The sequence below is a fragment of the Cyclopterus lumpus genome, chromosome 21 (assembly GCF_009769545.1).
Source record: "Cyclopterus lumpus isolate fCycLum1 chromosome 21, fCycLum1.pri, whole genome shotgun sequence".
Taxonomy (NCBI): Eukaryota; Metazoa; Chordata; class Actinopteri; order Perciformes; family Cyclopteridae; genus Cyclopterus; species Cyclopterus lumpus.
The window spans coordinates 23553853-23572799 of record NC_046986.1 but is presented as its reverse complement, the minus strand read 5'-3'; the positions used below and the strand labels follow the sequence as shown (position 1 = coordinate 23572799).

The following is an 18947-nucleotide window of genomic DNA, read 5'->3' as shown; positions in this document are numbered from 1 at the left end:
TGTTAATTTATAATTTGTTGAGTTGATAGCACCGCCGCAGGACTGAATGGATGTCATCCAGCCGAATTGTGCTTTGATTGTACTCCACACAGTAACTGGGTGTCTATTCTTTCATCACCTTCGCCAGGTTTTCACTTACGTTTTTTTTTGTCAGCAAGGTTCCCGATAAACTACTGGCGGATTTCCCTGAAACTTGATTGAAGGGTGTTGCATACATTTTGGAGAGGATCCAAATCACAAGGAAGATCCACACATTGTCTTTTACTTATGGAAACTGCTATGGCAGAGGTCTGCACTCTCCGAGTGTCCTTCTAGTTGTTGTTTGTTTGTGATGCAGTGTCTCTTTTTGAATATGAGTATCTTAATAGCCTTCTCTATATAACGGTGCAATGTTAACCTCAACCGTTCACAACGTTAACCAGGTGTTATGACGTTAACCGTAAACTCTGACCAAATACCGCTAGCCAGGTGTTGCGTTAACTTTGGATGTTTTCTAAATGTTCACCAGGTGTTAGGTTAACCTCGACCATTTTCACAACGTTAACCTGGTGTAACAACGTTTACATTGACCATTTCACAATGTTAGACAGGTGTGATGTTAACCGCAAACATCTCACTATAACATATGTACGTATAACGTTACATGACTATTCTACAACATCCCAGGTGTTACGATGTTCACCCCGACTGTTCCACAACGTCACAGGTGTTAAAAAATAGAAAAATAACCTTTCACAGGGAAAAAAAGTGAAGAAACCTTCAGGTGAGCAACAGAGGAGGATCCCTCTCCCCGGATGGACAGAAGCAATAGATGAACAGTGTTACAGAGTTACAACAACTTACCAGGTGTAACGAAGTTTAGATGGTTCACAAAGTTTGCTGACCGAAGACAGAAAAAGAGATTTCATTGTCTTCATATTGTCCAGGCCATTCAGTCTGGACAAGGAGCTTAATAAAAACAACCCAAAGAATGTCGGCTTGGAAGGCATCTTTTATCTTTCAGCTTATTGTGGATATTTTGTCTCACAATCACCACTGGACCCCAAAGGCAAAGCAGCCGGTCTCCAGATTGTAATCTTATCAGAGATTATAAAGTAAACTGTCCTGGTAAAAAGATTTTACTGTCTGACATGTTGTGGCAAGGTGCTTTTTCAGCAATCACACAGCGTATCATATCTGAGCTCGTCAGGGTACTTTTTTCCAAAAGTTTCCATACTTAGTGGACCCATTGATAGAGCATTTGTACATTTTGCATATTTATTTGTCACCGTCTTGACTTAACAATAAATGCCAGGTGTTTTAGCATGTGCTCAGCTTGAACAAGTGAAAGGACACATTGTATAAACATGTGTACTGGCAGTGTGTGTGTGTGTGTGTGTGTTTCTGGGTATGCTTTATCCATGAGCGCACATTCTCTGAGTGTTAGCTTTGGCAAAACAGGTTTGAGATGCTTAAGCGATAAAGCTACTGTAAATCCTCTTTATTCAGCCGAGTTGTAGTCTCAGAGAGAATCTGGCCCATCCAAAATTCCCACGGAACAAAGGAGGTGGGGGTGGGGGGCAGGCAGGGGGTTGACGGAGAGGAAGAAAGGGAGAGGGTACTCAGCTGAAGAGGGGATATTGTTTACATATCAAGACGCTTCCTCTAACTCCCAGGAAAAGCAGTAATTTACCTAGCGAGGTTTTATAGTTTAATTTCTCCATTGTGCGGGGGGATAATGCCTTAATTATAGAGGAGGAAGTGGCCTTAAGCCCCGGACAGAGGGCGAGGGCTCACAGAGAGCCTCAGTGAGTTTTGGACCCCCACTTCTCCAGCCTCAATTTGAATTTCTCACTCCCTCTTTGCTGTGGCCATTTTGCCTGTTCATTAGCACTTGTGGGGTGTCTGGGCGCTTGCCAATTAGTGCTCTGCTCCAAGTAATATTTCCTTCCGTGAGGCCAGAGCAGCTCTACTGGTGGAGACTTCTAGGCGTCTGGGCCCGAAGGATGAGGGGCAAGGGTGGGGGGGTGGAGGGGGGTCGGAACCTTACCCTCTACAGACTGGAAATCACTTTACACAACCACACCGACTTTTGTAACATTTAATGCTTAATGGAAGTTCATTTTCACATTTTTTGGGAAATGTCAGTTTTAGCTGGTTACTTTAAAATAACTCATATTTGCCCAAATACTCACTTTGAAAAATGGAGGTTCCTCTGCCTCCTCATAGTGCCATTAGGAATATTTTTGGGACCGCACTGTGAACCAAGAAATTATTCTGCAGACTGATGAAGATAATCGTTAGCTACAAATGGGACCATCCCAAGAGACCAGCCAATTTATTCAGAACATGAAGCCATCAAGGACAATTGATGTTCTTGATGGCACAGCACAAGGTAAGGAGAAGGTTTTTGTGAAAGCTTTATTGCGTGGCTCGTAAGGCGTCTGATTGCATTTTTGGAATAAACGGACTAACTGATGCTATTTTTCCATGTGTACATTAAGTAAAGTCAATACTGGACAACTTGTGATTTGGTGGAATGAGCCTTGTGCATATATTCCGCGTTTGTATTATGTCTATATTGTATGTGTGTGTGTGTGTGTGTGTGTGTGTGTGTGTGTGTGTGTGTACGTATTCATGTGTGTGATCCTCACTGGTTAGTGTAGAGCTTCAGCAGCTTGTCAAATCTGTAGAGAGGGTTCATGCCCCAGAACTTGGACACAATAATACAAGCTATTCATTTAGTGTGACTCACCTCTCCTCACAACCAGGACAGCTAATAAAACTGGCCTTGTTGTGAATATGTTTTCATATTTTTTACGATATTTGTCGATTTATATGGCAAAGAGTTTGTGAAGGAGTATATGTAGATTAAGGCTCAAATCTTACCTTTGTTGCACATTGGTAGCCCAATACTTTTTACACTCTGGTAGTTTGTGTACAGGGGAAGTTTGGTAGGCTCATGTTCAGCAAAGATTGTCTGATAAATATTTTTCCTTCAAAAAATGATTGCAGAATATTGCTATTCAGCGCTCCAAGTCATATTTGGACTTCACTGCCAAAACACTTTTAGGGTTTAGAGGCCTGTGTTGCCCAATCTTGATGGTACTATAAGATATTCTTGGAGCCTATTTATAAAACCTTTGCAGAGCATTTAATGCTAATAAATCCTAGTGTCTTTAATAGCTACTTAAGCAACACTATCCGACCTCCATCCATGCTTAATACGGACGTCGCTGCTCCTCTGATCTTTGTGAAAGACAAGAATCTGTATGCTTACTAACCTCTGTCTTTCTCTTCCACTAACTTTCTCTCCCTCCCTCCCTCCTCCCTCCTCGCACTCTACTTCCACACAGTTACTAGCACCATTAGGCTGTCATAACACGGCACATATAACCTGAGGTGATTCCAGGATTGAGTGAACCGAGCGTCCCCGGGGGCGAGGCACTGCGGCAGCCAAACAGGATTGCTACCTCATGGTCTGGGGTGATGGGTACCACATGCAAGCGGCAGCAACCGCTGGCCCTAATGGGAGCGGACATGTGGCGGTCTGACAGGGGGAGATCAGATGGCTCGGACTGGCCTATCGCCTAGCGTGGTTTTCTTCAAATAGCGTCTTTGTACAGAAGAAACACTCACTCATGGCTCCTCAGCCGCCTTGGTCTCGGCATCATTCTGAAGCTAAACTAGCTTGTTGGAATTCATACGTTCCACAGACCAGCCATTTTATTTCACCCTACTCCACTGTATTGTGCCAACATGCAATGCCCCAAAAGACAGACTGGAAGCTACAGTCTTCATATACATACAGGTCTCTGCATTTGACCCATGATTAGCATTTTTAGAAGCAGTGTGCTGCTGTGAAGCATTCGGGAGCAGTTAAGGGTTCAGTGTCTCGCTCAAGGGCTCTCCGACATGCAGACAGTCGGTGACGGGGATGGAACCGTCAACCTTTATGGACTTGGAAGGAAACATACTCTTCGAATTTGTTAGATCACAAGGTTTAAGAATGAACATAAACATAATTTTTGTTTGTTTACACAAAAACTCCACATAGCTTCTTGAAATGAGTCTAGTTCGATTGTGGGTAATGTAGGCATCAAGTTTTGACAAGAGGGAAGTCATGACCGTGCCGTGCACAACAAATGCGTTGCAATCGTAGACTGTAGACAAAGATGGACGACATGACATCTCCCCAAAAGCCCCCTAGTGGCTGCCTGTAGTTTAGCTCACACAACCCTTGTTTTACCTTCTCTCTGTTAGCGGACGGAACTTTGCACAACTCTCTGTTTCAACCATAGACTGTATCTTTATATACAGCAGATAACAGTTTTATAGACCGTCCATACAGAATGGCAGCACCCGTATCCGGGATGTTTGACCTGTTTTGCCTGCATTTATTTCCAATGCTAGTACTGTGTCAAATTCACAGTCCATATTTCTCCTCCCTCCTTGTCTTTCCACCATTTTCTCCTCTGCTTCAGAAGCTCTTAAGAATCCTGAAGGTCCTCCCCACTACTCCTAACAGTTATTCACCCCAGGAGCATCTTTGTGAATAACTTTTATCTTTATGTTGTTGGGACTGTGGCTCGTCAACGTCAGCAGAACTCAAAGAAGATCAATGTTTCTCCTCGCCCACTGTGACACTTACAACACCACACAAGAAGTCATGCTATCACCAGCCCATGGGGGAATGTGAAAGAATCACAGTTTTTCTGGAGTGTCAACTGGTATTAATGGCAAGAAAATAGGACAGTGGCGTTTCTTGACTACATTGAAAACAGCAGTATGTACCAAAAGTAGGCTACGCCTTACACAGCTGGTGTGTTTCACTTGAAGTATAACACAGACTTTTTGCTAGTACAAACTTTGAGTGGATGATGGAAAAGATCTCATGGGCTGAGACATGCAAGTCTTGGTGGGCATAGGTTGGTGGAAACCAGACCGGTGGATTTTCTCCTCGCGAAAGACAGCTGAAACCACCAAAAATCACAACAGATTTGAACGCCATTTGGAGCCATGATTCCCCCCAAACCACAGCATACAGTGTGACTTTGCATGACGTGTGCTGTAACTGCTTAATGTGGTTCATTTGAAGTGAAGATTAAGAATAATACAGTGGCAGCATGTGGCACCCTTTCCCCACGGAAAGAACAAGAGTTGGTTGATGAAGGTCACGACTGTGCCACATGTGGATCATTATCAAGAGCCAGGCAGCAACAGTTAAAACTTCAATGTGCTCTTAGATTGGGGCTTTGAAGCAGGGCAAAGGAAAGAATGCTTTCTAATCAAGGCCTTGCAAAAACAAAAGCCACAATGCCTAAACTGTAAGACGACCATCTCCAACCTGAGGAGCCAGATGGTTTCTGTTTGTTTGTTTGTTTCTATTGAAGGAAAAACCAAACTAAATAGTGGAAGAATGATAAGTCAGACTTTAGTCATTTGTCTGTTTAGTACATATAGGATGAGCAAAATATCCCTTTGGGGATTCTTTAAGATGTATAAAACAACAACATTTTCTAGGTTTAGTAAATGGAAGTTTGCACTGGAAACAGACAGTAAAGAGAGTTTCCCATGTTTTTTGTTGTAGGTTTTTTTTCCTCATTGAATCGAATCAAGATAAGCGTACATGTCTATACCCAGGATTTGCTCTGGAGCCTGGAGTTTGGCTCGACTCCAATCTGTAATTGCTTCACCATGTCACTGCTCAATAGCGGCGTCACTAAGACTCAGATATCATATGGAACTAACATTTTTGGTTTTCATATTTCAGACCTCAAAAATCTCCAGGTTTGAAGAAATCCCACTTTTATTATTGCCGTTGTAGTCAAAGAAATACATTCTTAACTCACTTTGTATGTTGATAGAAACTCTCTGGAAGTAATTCAGTCTAGAAATGGACTCAATGACAGAGTAAGATGGCCTTTAGTCATAATTCTTAAGTATGTGTCACCAAACCTGGGTATGTTATTATAATACAGGACAGATTGTATAATTAGAATATGAAATGTTTAGTTTTGATTGTCTATGGTATGACGTCACACATTCACATTATTCATATAAACAGGCTTAAAGGCATCCACCAGGGGTTTGCATTGATTAAAGGTCGAGTACTCACAAAAGGAAAATGAAACAAAGAAAAGGGAATAGTCAATCATGCAGGAGAATATAATTTCTTATATGGGCTAAGCTGCAAAAAATTGTGAGGTGCCCTTTTAATAAAAACAAATGATACTTGAATAGTTCAAGAATAGTATTTAAAATACATTTTTGTCAATATAGTTTTTGAACAGTTGTTTTTTTCATGAATGCTCTCATGCAGATATTACGTGGCGGAAAATCAATTCGACGCACATTCTTTTGCACTGCAACAAAGGCAACAGCCAATCACGGTGTGCGGAATAACTTGAATTGTGCCACTTTAAAAGGATCATATACTAACAAGGAAGTTAGTTGTAGTGCTAATCAAGGCGGCAAACTTAATTACTCCTATCAACCTTGCCCTCCACAATAAAAGCCTTTATTGGCAGGCTATATTTGGCATGTTGTGTCATTTATTCATGACACTCCCCAGTGTGTGAAGGCCTTTATACTGGAAGTTACACATCTGTCACTCACTGACTGAGAATGAGTTAAGTCTTCCAAGAAGTAGCACAAAAATTGTGCTTTCAACTCTTATACAATGAGGCCCTCGTCTCTGTAATTACAGCTCAGTCGCCTACTTCTCTCTTAGTTTCAGGTTGCATGAGGACCAGCGATACAGGGAGTTCAGGCTTTAATCAGAACCTGCATGCTTTAGCTACGTTTTCAACTACTTGATTGTATCGCTGTCATCGCCATTTCCATTCTCTTTTTCATTTGCTTGAACCTCCCCGAAGCGGCCTTAAAACGTTTTGATCATATGCCTCAATGTGGAATTGGATTCTTGTATTTTGAGATTTTCATGTTTTGACATGTTCGCTGAAACATTGTTCGGGTATATCTGAGTAGTTTAGAGCAAATGAACACAAAATGCAGTCCAGATGCAGAGAGAAAGTATACTGTGAGTCAAAGGGAATCCAATGGTTTTAATATATGAAACAGTCCCTTTGTACTTGTTCCATATGAACATGCGAAGCTTTGAAGACCAATGTAACCCTTAAGTTGAAGTCCCCATTGACATAATACATAGGAGTAATTTCAATATTTTTCAATAACCTAATGAAAGTACCCTGTTTGACAAATATATATTTTGTGATCACTAATGGCCTTGCTTAGCTTAGCCTATTGAGCAATATGAAAAACGTATATTCTTTCTATAATCTTCTTCAGAAACTTGATATAAACATGGTCTATACCACAATGCCCTGACCTATTGATCAGCATATTAGCTTAGTTATAAAAGTCATAATGATGATTCATTATGACTTTTATAACTAAGCTAATATGCTTCTATTGTGGCACAGAAATCTGAAGTGTAACTAGAAACTACTGGATAGCTGTCAAATGAATGGAGTAGAATGACAGTCGTAGTGGAGTAGGGGTATAAAGTAGCAGGACATAAAGGTTTCAGATTTAGATTTTGGCGGTCCCTGTGGACAAAAACGGTAGTGTTTTCAAGCACTAAAGTCCCTTTTAGAAAACCTCTCATTATACTGAGGTGCAAAGCTCTGCTCCTGGCCGGAAAAAGAGCCGCTGCAGGTCAAAGGCAGCAGCAAACGTGAGGCAAGAGACAAAACGGATATATTTAATCCTCTTTAGTAGATAGATGTTACATTGACATGTACAGTGCCAAATTGATGAAGATGCATGATACAAAAAAAACCAACTAATAAAATTAAACTGATTAATTTTCTTTCTTTTTTTAAATTTCTCCTCTAGTTTGTTAAATTTTGTCAAACATTATTCCTACATTCCATTGTAATCTAATTTTAAAGCAGTATCATTATTTACCAGCTCGGACCAAGCCCTCATGAATAAAAGTTAGATTACCAAACCCAGAGCAACTTCCTGATGATTGAGAGCCCTTCCCCACCATATCCACCAGAGTGTTTGTCAGATAAAGGAGATTCCCCCACAGGCTTACCCCGAGGTGACCCGACTCTCTCAGTGTCGCACAAGGGAAGCGGCGTGTTGGCTAATTTTATCACACAATGCATGCCGTTTGTCAGCGCAGCTCCGGTGACGAATGATTCCTTATCTTGAGGGCTGTTGTTTGTTGTTGCTGAGTAATGTCCTGGCCGCTCGCTGCTGTCTCTGGAGCCTTCAGGGGCTTCGGGGGCTTCAGCTGCCCCGCTGTCAACTGTCAGGGGCCACACTCGCGTTACAGTCGTGTGTGCACGCGTCCTCATCTGAGCACACGCGACCGAAGACGAAGGGATTTCAATTTCAGCTCTGCGGGAAAGCAAAGGTTTCTTTGAACACAGACTCAAGTGTGGTTTACCCGCGTAGGTCAACCCGTTCTCACTCCCCACTCGTTACATACCAACGCTCGGTCAGTGGCCTTCGCCACCTGATAACCGGCGCACTGAGGCACCCTTTAGCGTCTGCATGAGACGGTCAAAGCATCGACCTAGAGTAAAGAGTGAGAAAGGCCTCACGGGACGGGTAATGGAGAGGTTGGATGGGTCTAACAAACGTGGACTTCTTCCCAGGAGACCGCTGCTTGTGTCCTGCGTGAAACCAAGTCAACGTGCACTTATTTTAAAGTTATTTTAAACAAAAAACACAATATTTTCCTCAACCTAACCCAGTAGTTTTAGTGCGTAAGTAAACTTTCAAGTTTTTTTTCAAACAAAGTGTTCAAAGAGACGGTATGCACGTGACCAGCGGAAAGTGACACGTCGTCCCTGACCTAGAGCGTCACAGTTTGTTTTCTGTTTGTCATTTCTTCTCTGACTTAAGCTTTCCACCACTCAGCTCGATGGCCTTTCCATTTGCCCGTATATTATCTAATGAAGACAGACATGTCGACTAACACGGAGCAAGCCCCCTTTTTTCTGTCAATGTCCCGAGTCCCTCTCCTTTATAAACGGTTCGACCCTATGGCCAGCGAGGGACTGATGAAAGCAGCATGTGTTCCTCGTAGGGCCCCTTGTTTATTTGACTTGCATTAAGGCCCGGTTTACACATCAACTGCCCTCCACGCTGCAGGTAGAGCAGCCAGAGAAATGCAAGTGTTCCGATCCCTCTCACAGAGCCACCCCTCCTGCCAGAGGGAGCTGCATTGAGGAGGGTGACATCTCACCTGGAGATCTCAACCGCTGATTAATGCCATTCAGCGATGAGGGTGAAGCTTCTTATTCCAGAATCATACGCCTTTGAGTCTGGACACTTGACGAGATACAGTATGTCGTCACACGAAATCAAGAGTGAAATATTTTTTTTAAATATTTGTTGTATTCCTAGCACCCCGTGGCGGAGAAACAATCAATTCACATGTTTCGTGACCTGGTAGATCCCGGAGGTTGTGGCCTCTAAGAATTCTTATTTCCTTTCCTCTTTGCGTATCTATGACTCCTCATTTCTTCTACCAACTCTTGTCTGAAGCAAGGACGTCTTGTTTGTCTATTTGAACCACAGGTAGGACAACCGATGCTGTTTAAATGGACCAATAACCAGTAGCGCGACTTTCTGCCCACACAGCTCTGACTTCATGTAGCTCGCCTGTCCCCCGTCTCTGCACTTGTTCAGAACGTCAGGCTTTCTACGCTGAACCATGGGACTGATTTATTTCACTGATTCTGTATAAAGACAACCCAGATGCTTTAAAAAAGAGCGTGCTGAAAAGGAAATGTCTCTCCACAGTTCTTCATCAGAGTGGCCGCGCAGGGTTTAAAGCCAGCGACGCAGGGCTGTGCAGTTAAAGTTCCGTTAGTCGGCTCATAAATCAGTCCTCTGTCGTCACTGTGATAGGTTAAGAGTTGTCCTTTTTCGGGTTGCTCTGACAACAGAGTCCAGCGAGCTGAAACAACAACAGATGGAAAAGAAGTCAGCAAGCTTAGCATAGTTTACTGCTCCGGACTGCAGGAGTGTCGGGTCGGCTTAGACTTTGTCTGCTTTAACCACCAATTTCATTTACATTCATAACAAGTATGAGTTTGTATTTCTTTCTCTCGAATCATACACCCAAAAACTTTTGTTTGTGTTTTTTTTTTACAAAATGCTGCTGAAAGAATATTGTTGTCATTCTGTGGGTCCGTGTCATGCCACAAAACAAGGAATCTCTGACTGTATGTACGTATGTGTGTCCTTCACATATCTCTAGAACCATCCAGCCGATCTACTTCACACATGGCAGGTGCAATTTGGCCTCACGACACCTTTTAATTTTAATAAACGTTGAATAAATAAGGGGTAGTAATCTTGTGCAGCACAGGGACAGGGCTTTTGGGCTCTGCGGACTGTCGTCCATAGTGGGTCATTCCAATATATTGACCAATATACTAACGTTCTGTGTTTAAAGACCATAATGTTAAGGAACAGGTCATTCCAGACACCTTTTGATATGAGGTGTTCCATTTCCATAATAATCAAGGCAACTTACAGAGAGCGAGCAAGAACACTTTGCTTTAACGATAGAATGACCACCATAAGAGGGCTTTTGAGAATATACAATATTACATATAACAACCACTATCAACTTAATATTTTCATTGCAAAACATGAACTCTAAAATGCTGGCCACTTCACAAAACAAAGAAAGAGCAGGGAAGCACTCTCAGACCAGGAGGGGGATCACCTGACAGCCAATCCAGTTGGTCGGAGGCCCTCTGACCTGCTTCACAGCTGTTTCTTGTTAGTGCTTTAAAACAAATTCCCAGAGCGAGATGGTTTCCACGTTCAACCCTGCCCTGAAGAAAGAGGCCAGACAAGAAGGGGGTTTATAAGACCCCGCTGCTGTGTGTGTGTGTGTGTGTGTGTGTGTGTAAACAGCTCAGTCTAAATGTTTTATCTTATCGGGATAGAAGACCTGAGAGCCGGGGCCTGCTCTGAAGATGCTCTGCCCTGTGTTCTGAACGCCTGAACAGTCTTGGTCTTGATCTCCTCAAAATCTGTTTCCAACTTTAAAAGTATCAACCCTTAACTGAGCTTCAGTAACACAGTTTACAGTTATGTAGTGAGAGTCAACCTTTTAATTCCACTGTTGCCAAATACAAACGCATAAGACGGCACAAACGGATGCTTCCAAATGTTTATTCTGACCTGTCGCCGGACTTTTAAAATCCTTATAATTGGTCCGCTTTGTAATGCAAACAGACATGAAGAGAAAGTGGAGGGGTGTTCGCCGTGTCCTACAGTTAAGTCTGAAATGGGCCACATGTTTTTAGAGCTATTAAAGTCACCGCTGAACTAATGGCTATCAGTCGTTTATTTAATAAAAACCTCAGTGCTGACGAGTGTAAACATTCTTAGGGGCATGAATCATTTTAAACATGAATGATTTTTCCCTCAAGAAGAATTCACCTCTGTTTCTTAAATATACATTTGGTGTCTTCGGTGTTCAAAATAGGAAAGTGTTGTGCATCATTCTGTAAGAAACGGTTTGATGGAGACCAGGCCAGGTCCATCCAGGATACTCCCCGCCTCCTGCTTGGGCTTGGAGAGCAGTCTCCCGGGGAGGAGGGGTCGGCCTCACCTCACGGTGACCCCCAGCTGAGACCTCTTTTAGATTGATGTGCTCTGCCTCCCTCTCCCTCACATTGTGTGTTGTTTGAGGGTATTTCCTCTGCCTTCCTCAAGAAAAAAGCCCCGTTCACAAGTCGCGGATTGGGAACGCTAAGCTAATGCTGACGATGCCGTCACAGGGCGCTGAGGACGCTCTTTGTGTGAACTGGCAGCTTCTCCGTCAGCTGTGTCTCAGAGGTCAAAGGGCACACGGAAGACAGAGGAGGGCTCTGAGTTCCCGCCGTTTGAAGTGACTTGGCTTGATTGGCACATTTACACTTGCCAAAAACTGGCAAGAAAATGCTCTTTCTGAGAGAATGAGTAACATATTGATGAAGTCACACATACACTGATGTTGTATGTGTTGTTTTGATGAATGGGAATAGCATATGACAGTGACAACTCTGTATTTCAAGTATTACTCCACTCTCTGCAGCCCGATGGACCCCCTCCAACTGGGACCAAGGTTTTTATCTTGTTTTAACTTGCATCCTCCTGAATTGAAATGACCAGCGTCGCAACAGTAACAAACCCAATGCATTAATTACTTGATCGGCCCTACACCTGTGCTCTAAAGGGGCCGGGCGATAAATCAGAAGTCTGCACGGGAAGCTGATTGTCCCGACACCTCATCTGTCTTCACAGAGAGGCCGCTGCCTGCCACAAGGAGAGGCTAGGCCCGGCTACCCGTACGCTAGCTATCATATACTCATACACATACATGAAGGGTACACCCAGCACTGCTAAATGCCTACCACTCTGGCAGGGTGATGCATGGCCGTCGTAAGGCAATGATCCCCAAGTGCTGCGGCTGGAGGTTATAGCACCACTTCAAAGATGAAATCCTTAGAACTCAGATTTTAGGTTTTTTTTTTGTGGTTGACTAATAGGTCTCAGGGGGATGCGATCATACACATTTGGTGAGCCAAAAAGACCTTTAAATAAATAAATGTAAAGGAAAAGAAAGGTGCAAGCGTCTCTTTGTGTCTACTCCCCTTGGTACCTCTTTCCCACTGAATGGACTTTAGTACCACCAGCCGAAGCGACCCAGGAGAGATATGGTCTCAGTCTTTAGAACAATTAGGAGTGGCGGTGCAGCACCTTGTAGCCAAGGTGATGGATCATACTGGTGGTGGGTTTGTGGGGTTGACGCTGAGCCCGGGGCTTGGCCGAGGCCGGCTTGCAGATTTGGCAGAGACTGATCGCAGAGGAGAGAGGCCAGCTGGGTCTGAGTGGGATCTGTAAACACGCTGGGATGGGAGCAGAGGGAGCAAGGGCCCGGGCAGCTACACAACAGCCCCTATGAGGTGTCCAACCCATCTGGGGTGAGGATGAGGGCGTCATGGCAACGCGATATAAACACGTGCACAAGCCCATCATAGTAGCTCACTTGCTCAGATTTGAATCTCTAACTTGCTCAGATACGCTCACACAGTGGAGCATCTAGCAGCTAAAGAGCCTGTTATATTTCTCGGGAGTTGGTGGAGACCAAAACAGAGATTAATATTGTATTTACCTTCGTTAGGTCCCCAGAAACAAAACTCCAAATTCTCTATTTAAAGTGTATATAGGGTCAATCCATAATGGGAAATGTGTGCCAAATGTAGGTCAAAAAAGTGATTAATGTTGCCGTATTACCAACTCTGAACAGTACCTGTGTTTTAGTACCTAACTAAGGAATGCAAACATGCTCTTATTAGAAACCTCTTTCTGCAGATGAAAGAGCACAAACAAAACTTCTCAAGTATTCATTCATAGTCATTTAAACCCAAGAACCTTGCCTTAACAAAAGCCCCGACCCCCGCTACGACTCACTAGCTTTCAGAACTAGCTTGGAGCCCACACGGTCACTAAATGCACTCCTTGAATAAATAAGGGTTGAACATATGGGTTTCAAGGATATATTCATGATGTCAAACTGATTCAGCAGTGAAAACAGGTTCCAATGATAAAGATGGAAGCTAAAGGTGATCAAGACAATAAGATGTTCCTGTGAAGCCGGGTAGGTCTTCATTCACTGTTACAATCATTCAAAAGCAAAAGCAGCATGCTTATACATTATATAAATTATAGCACGAGAGTCTGAAAAGCAAATCCGGATACTTGTCTGACCCTGGTCCGAGCTGCACCGTGATCTGAGCATGAATTCAATATCACTTTGGAATACCATGTAATGTGGACACATTGTGGTCTGTTCCTTAAGTGTTGAGCTTCAATACCCAGCCCGACCCACAACTACTGACTAATGGACACGTGCTATATTTGAAACATAAACATCTAATGTCATGATGTGCTATAAAACAGTTACAAGCTTCCAGCACCGTGCTCTCTTCCCAGCACTGACTCAGAAGCTCTGGAGAACAACAGCGTAAGTCTTCCCAGGGAGAGTGTTTGATGTTTACATCACAACATAAACAGACTTTGCACGGGTTCACAGGGACTAATGAATTTCCGCTCAAACCATCTCATGTCATTACAGGGACCACTGGCCTAATCCACTTACCTTCTGCCCCAAATCCCCCTATCAATAAAAAAGATATCATTTTACCCTCCCGAGGGCTGTTAAAAGTAAAGAGCCACTCTGTTAAGACTTCCTTTCATAGATGGCGGTGGTTCCGTGCTCTCCTGTAAGCCTCTAATCCCTCTGTCGCCATCACTCGCCCATGCACTGCCCTAGAGGAAGCGACGTCTTGCGAACTAAACCTGTAGGTTTCATGTTGTGTGTGCAGTGCAGGATTCCCGGATTAGGCTAAACATACACTTTTTATTAACTTTGGGCATAACACTTGCTGCAGTGTGTTTTGTTTGCGTGTGTCTGTGTGTTTCAGAAAGGCATGTCTGTTGAACCTCAAAGAAACACATTTGTGTTTGTCTCCGTCACTCGTAATGGTTGCTTACTGAGAGTGAACTGCAGAACAAATCAGTATATGTGTGTGTAATCGTGAGTGTGTGAGTGTGTGAGCATGCACATGAGTGTTTGTGTATAGCCGTTGGCACGGCGCTGTGTAGTTAGGACCCAGGCCAACTTTTTCTGCTGGAATTTCCTGTCTGAATTGAGCACCCCCACCTCTCCTGCTCCTCTCTCTCTCTCTCTCTCTCTCTCTCTCTCTCTCTCTCTCTCTCTCTCTCTCTCTCTCTCTCTCTCTCTCTCTCTCTCTCTCTCTCTCTAAGCACGACAAAGGCTTTTTTTTTTTTCTTCTCCCAAAATTATTCCTGGCCCGGCCTCTCAGGGCATTATTATTATTATCGTTGAGTACTTCCACCATGACATGAGCCCACTCCACTCTCCACTCTTGGTCCTGATCTGGGGCTTCATTTGGACGTAATGACAGAGTGCTTTTCCTTCTTCTGTCTCTGAGTCATGAGACTCGACTGGGCCTTTGTTAACATCGAACACCTGGCATTGTCTTTATTGAGAGATCAAACCGGGGCTTTGAGATGAGACACTGAAAAGGAGGAGATGTGGCAGGATGTTTGGGTTGGGGGGGGCAGAGACATGTTCAGTCTACAAGTTATGAGACATCGGAGCAGATATATAGTGGCGGAAACCAACCGCCAGTTAAAAGTCCCTGTGGCCCGGATTGATTTATGATTTAAGTTTACGTCACTAAAAGTGTGCACTTAATGGTTTGTAATGTATTTTACAAACATGTGTTGTTATATTTGTTGAAATTCTCTTAATATCTCGACAGCTTTTGCTGTGGGGTTTCAGTTTAAAAAAACTTTAAAATCCAGCTTGCTCTTGCTGGTTTCTCCAATTTTACAGACCCAAGTTTTAACCCAATATTTTGCATTTTGAGAGCTTTCCATATTTGATCAAATTGGCCCCATACAGCAAGACAGAGCCCCATATCCGAAAAGTACGAAACACCAGTGGACGTTAAGTAAAAGTTTTACCTGTCTAAGTTAATTATTGAGGTTATATAATATATATTAATATCAAGCTTATGCTGAGCAGTTTTTCGGCTCCGAAATAGCTCTGCCTTGAAAAGGGCTCCATCGGGGAAGGAGTGCGGTTTCATCGTGAGATGATGAAATATGTTTGAGGAAGTCTGGTTTGAGCACTAGATCCACAGTTTCATACCCGTATCTGATGCCAAAACACTGCACAGGGAACACAACTCTGGACAGCTTCACTGGGACCATTTCATCCTCCGTCTCAAATGTCACTTTGTGTTGTGTGTTGCGCTAACGTCGGTCGGAACGGTCCTCTGCACTGTTTGGGATAGACCGCATGAGGCCCAGGGTGAAGTAACCCTGCATGCCAGCACCCCCAGAGGGGACGGACGGGCGGTAAATCAAGAAGCCGAGCCGCGCGCATCGTCCAGGCCACGTACCTGCCGGTAGCTGTCCCTGCAGTCCGGGAAACAATGCAGCTGTCTGGGTGATGGAAGGGCCTGTTCAGCCCTTATCGCCCCCACATTCAGCAGCCCCAAGCTGGGGAGGACAGCAGCCTCTGGGGATTCTGCTTGGTTCTTTTTGTGTGTTTGTGCATGTGGTTCAATGATGGACATCATTTCTTACTGTGAAGTAAAAACTAAAATCATCTCGCCATGCTCCATTAAACAGTTTTCATTGACGACAGTCATTCTCATGTGCTATTCTAAATATCTGATGCTAGACAGGTGTCAGGATATACTTACAGCTGCAAAAGGGTTCAGAACCTGTAGCAAAGGGAAAAAAAGAAGATCACAACAAAAGTGCAATGCAAAGTAATAAATCAAAGAAGAAAAGAATAGTGTCCTGCAGGTCAACAGTTTAATTGATCAGCTTTCCAATACGTGTAGAAGAAGCTACGAGGCGTGCTGTCTTTGTCTTAGTTTAGTCTAGTCTCCTCGTCCCGTGCCCCCCGCCCCCCGCCCCTCTCCACCAGAGATGTGCCAGGCAGCACAAGCAGTGGGCACCTCTCAGACAAAGCCCGAACTTCGGGCTCCACTTGTGAAACAAAGCTCCAACTCCTTTTCCCAGCTCCCACTGCCTCCCGCTCATTTACCGGTGCCTCTTTTGGCTTTGTAACGCACAAGTTGACTTGGAATTGGCCGCCCGTCCCGCGCACAAAGGCCAGGGAGGGTCGCTGGCTGAGGTCCAGCGGTGTAGATCTTGATAGAAACACACATCCCTTGGCCTTCTGAGCTCAAAGAGAGGAGACGAGGAACGCAGGGCACCAGATAGACTTTTACCTTCCCGGGCCATGTTCAATTCAATTCAGTTTATTTTGTATACCCCATAATCACAAATTACAAATTATCCTCAGAGGGCTTTACAATCTGTACACATACGACATCCCTGTCCCAGGACCTCACACCTGTTCACACCTTCTGTGGGAGTGCAGTGGAACATTTTGAGTTTGAAACGTATTCTACTTGCGTGCATCCAGTGCTGCTGTGCATACCTGCCTGCCTGTCATTTCTGACAGTTTTGACTATTTTGGCACACCTTTAGTACTAAAATCTTATCTTAGTCAAATACATCTTCAGCAAATGTCATAATGGCAGTGTTTCCAAAGGAAAAAAACATAATTGTTCCACACCAATCAAATGGTTCCCGGGTTCAGGACGCCCTCAGGGAAACTCCTCTCCCATTTGCGTGTAATCCCATCAGAATTAACAAAGAACAAGACGGTACAACGTCATGATGACTACCTCAGTCACATTAACAAAAGGCTCAATCAAGGTTTAAGCAGCAGTAATGTCTGTCTTTGTAATTGTCATCACATAAAAACAACATTGAGCATTCTGGTAGCCTGGAGGCACAGATTCCTGTTACACCTCGTCTTCGCCACGCTGGCTGCAGCGCGTTGGGGCCCCTGAGGCACAGCTCAAACGGGGAGGTGTTTAGAATATGCAGATCTTGACAAGAAAATCCTCAGAATGTTATAAGTGCTGGACTTGTAAACACTGAGCTCCAGAGGCAAATTCCGTGTGTCCAAAACATGAAGTTTCATGCAGTAAACAAAAATCAATGTCATAGGAACAAGATATTTATCTGAATCAAGCTTATATTAGAGTGATCTTTGGATCAAATGTCTCCTCTTTTCCAATAATATATACTCAAAACGTCCTCCATATTTAACTGCTGTCTTAATAAGGTCACGGTCCACATACTCACCGCTCATTATTTTGTTTACAGTATTGCTGTTTTTATTTACTAATTGTTTTAATTCGCTTCCACTTTTTAATTTGTTCATAATCATTTGAAATACCATTAATGAAACAATTCCCGCCCATTTCCTGTTTCACATTAAAAGCCATTTGGTGGCTGACTGGGAATATTCCATTTCTTCCCTGGCAGACCTTTAATGTGAAGAATAAGCAAGAAGGAAAATGTGGATTTTGCTTTTTGTCTTTTTAATTCTGGCAGCAACGTCCTCAATAGGTTGGCATATTGGCATCACATTGGTGTGAAAAGACGCACCCATACTTCAGTGTCAGTTTTCCTCTCTCCGGTAGAGATAATGATCTGCTCTTTGACCTTTAACCCTGGTGGTCTCTGCTCCCAGGTCATCCCAGGTTTACTGGACCGTACAGCCAAAGAATCCTAATAGCAACTGGAGATTATCTCAAGGGAGCTGCATTTCATTATGCTCACACACACACACACACACACACACACACAACACACCATCAAACATGTGGAACTTTAACATACTGGACAGAATGAGTTGACTTTTGTCTATGATTACAGCTCTCCTCCAATCAAGACAATCATGTTTCCTACTCAGCCGTTGTAATCACAGTAATTAATGAAGATCGTCTGTGTTATCCTAACGAGACTACCCTCGAGCCATCAGACCCTTTATAGCAGGAAATGGTGGATGTGTGCATTCTTTGTCTGACACATAAAAACTCATTCATTGTTGAGTAAACCCTGCTTTGGTCTCAGTGAATAGAGAGAGCCATTAATGAACACACAGTTGTCGGGGCAAAAGCCTCAGACAGTGGAGAAGGTTTCAATTACTGCTGGATTACAGGAACTGTAGAAGGATACAGTTGCATCTCACGCTGCGTTGCAGGCATTAGTCAGGACCTGTACATCAGCCTAATATTTCTTCAGTACTACTCTTCTTATGTAATGTCGAATGCCTGCTGCATTTGTTTCACTGTATTATTATCATTATTTTTGATGTGTGACCGTTTTCTCTCTTACTATCACTCACAGGTCCACACCACCTCTTCCCCACGTTTCACACGCCCATCCCCATCGACATGAGACACCACGAAGGGCGATACCATTACGAGCCACACCCACTCCACGCCATGCATGGGTAAGTATCATTAGATGTCGCCGGCCATTGTGAAATTAATAATCAAGGTGACATCCAC

General features: G+C 43.6%; 1 protein-coding gene across 1 annotated transcript in view; it reads left to right on the top strand.

The window, feature by feature from the left end:
* Positions 1-18947, top strand: part of gli2a (GLI family zinc finger 2a) — a 62152-nt gene that overhangs the window by 9970 nt on the left and 33235 nt on the right. The window contains exon 2 of the mRNA XM_034562400.1: positions 18784-18889. Within this exon, the coding sequence (XP_034418291.1) occupies positions 18784-18889 (106 nt within the window). The remainder of the gene's footprint in view (positions 1-18783; positions 18890-18947) is intronic.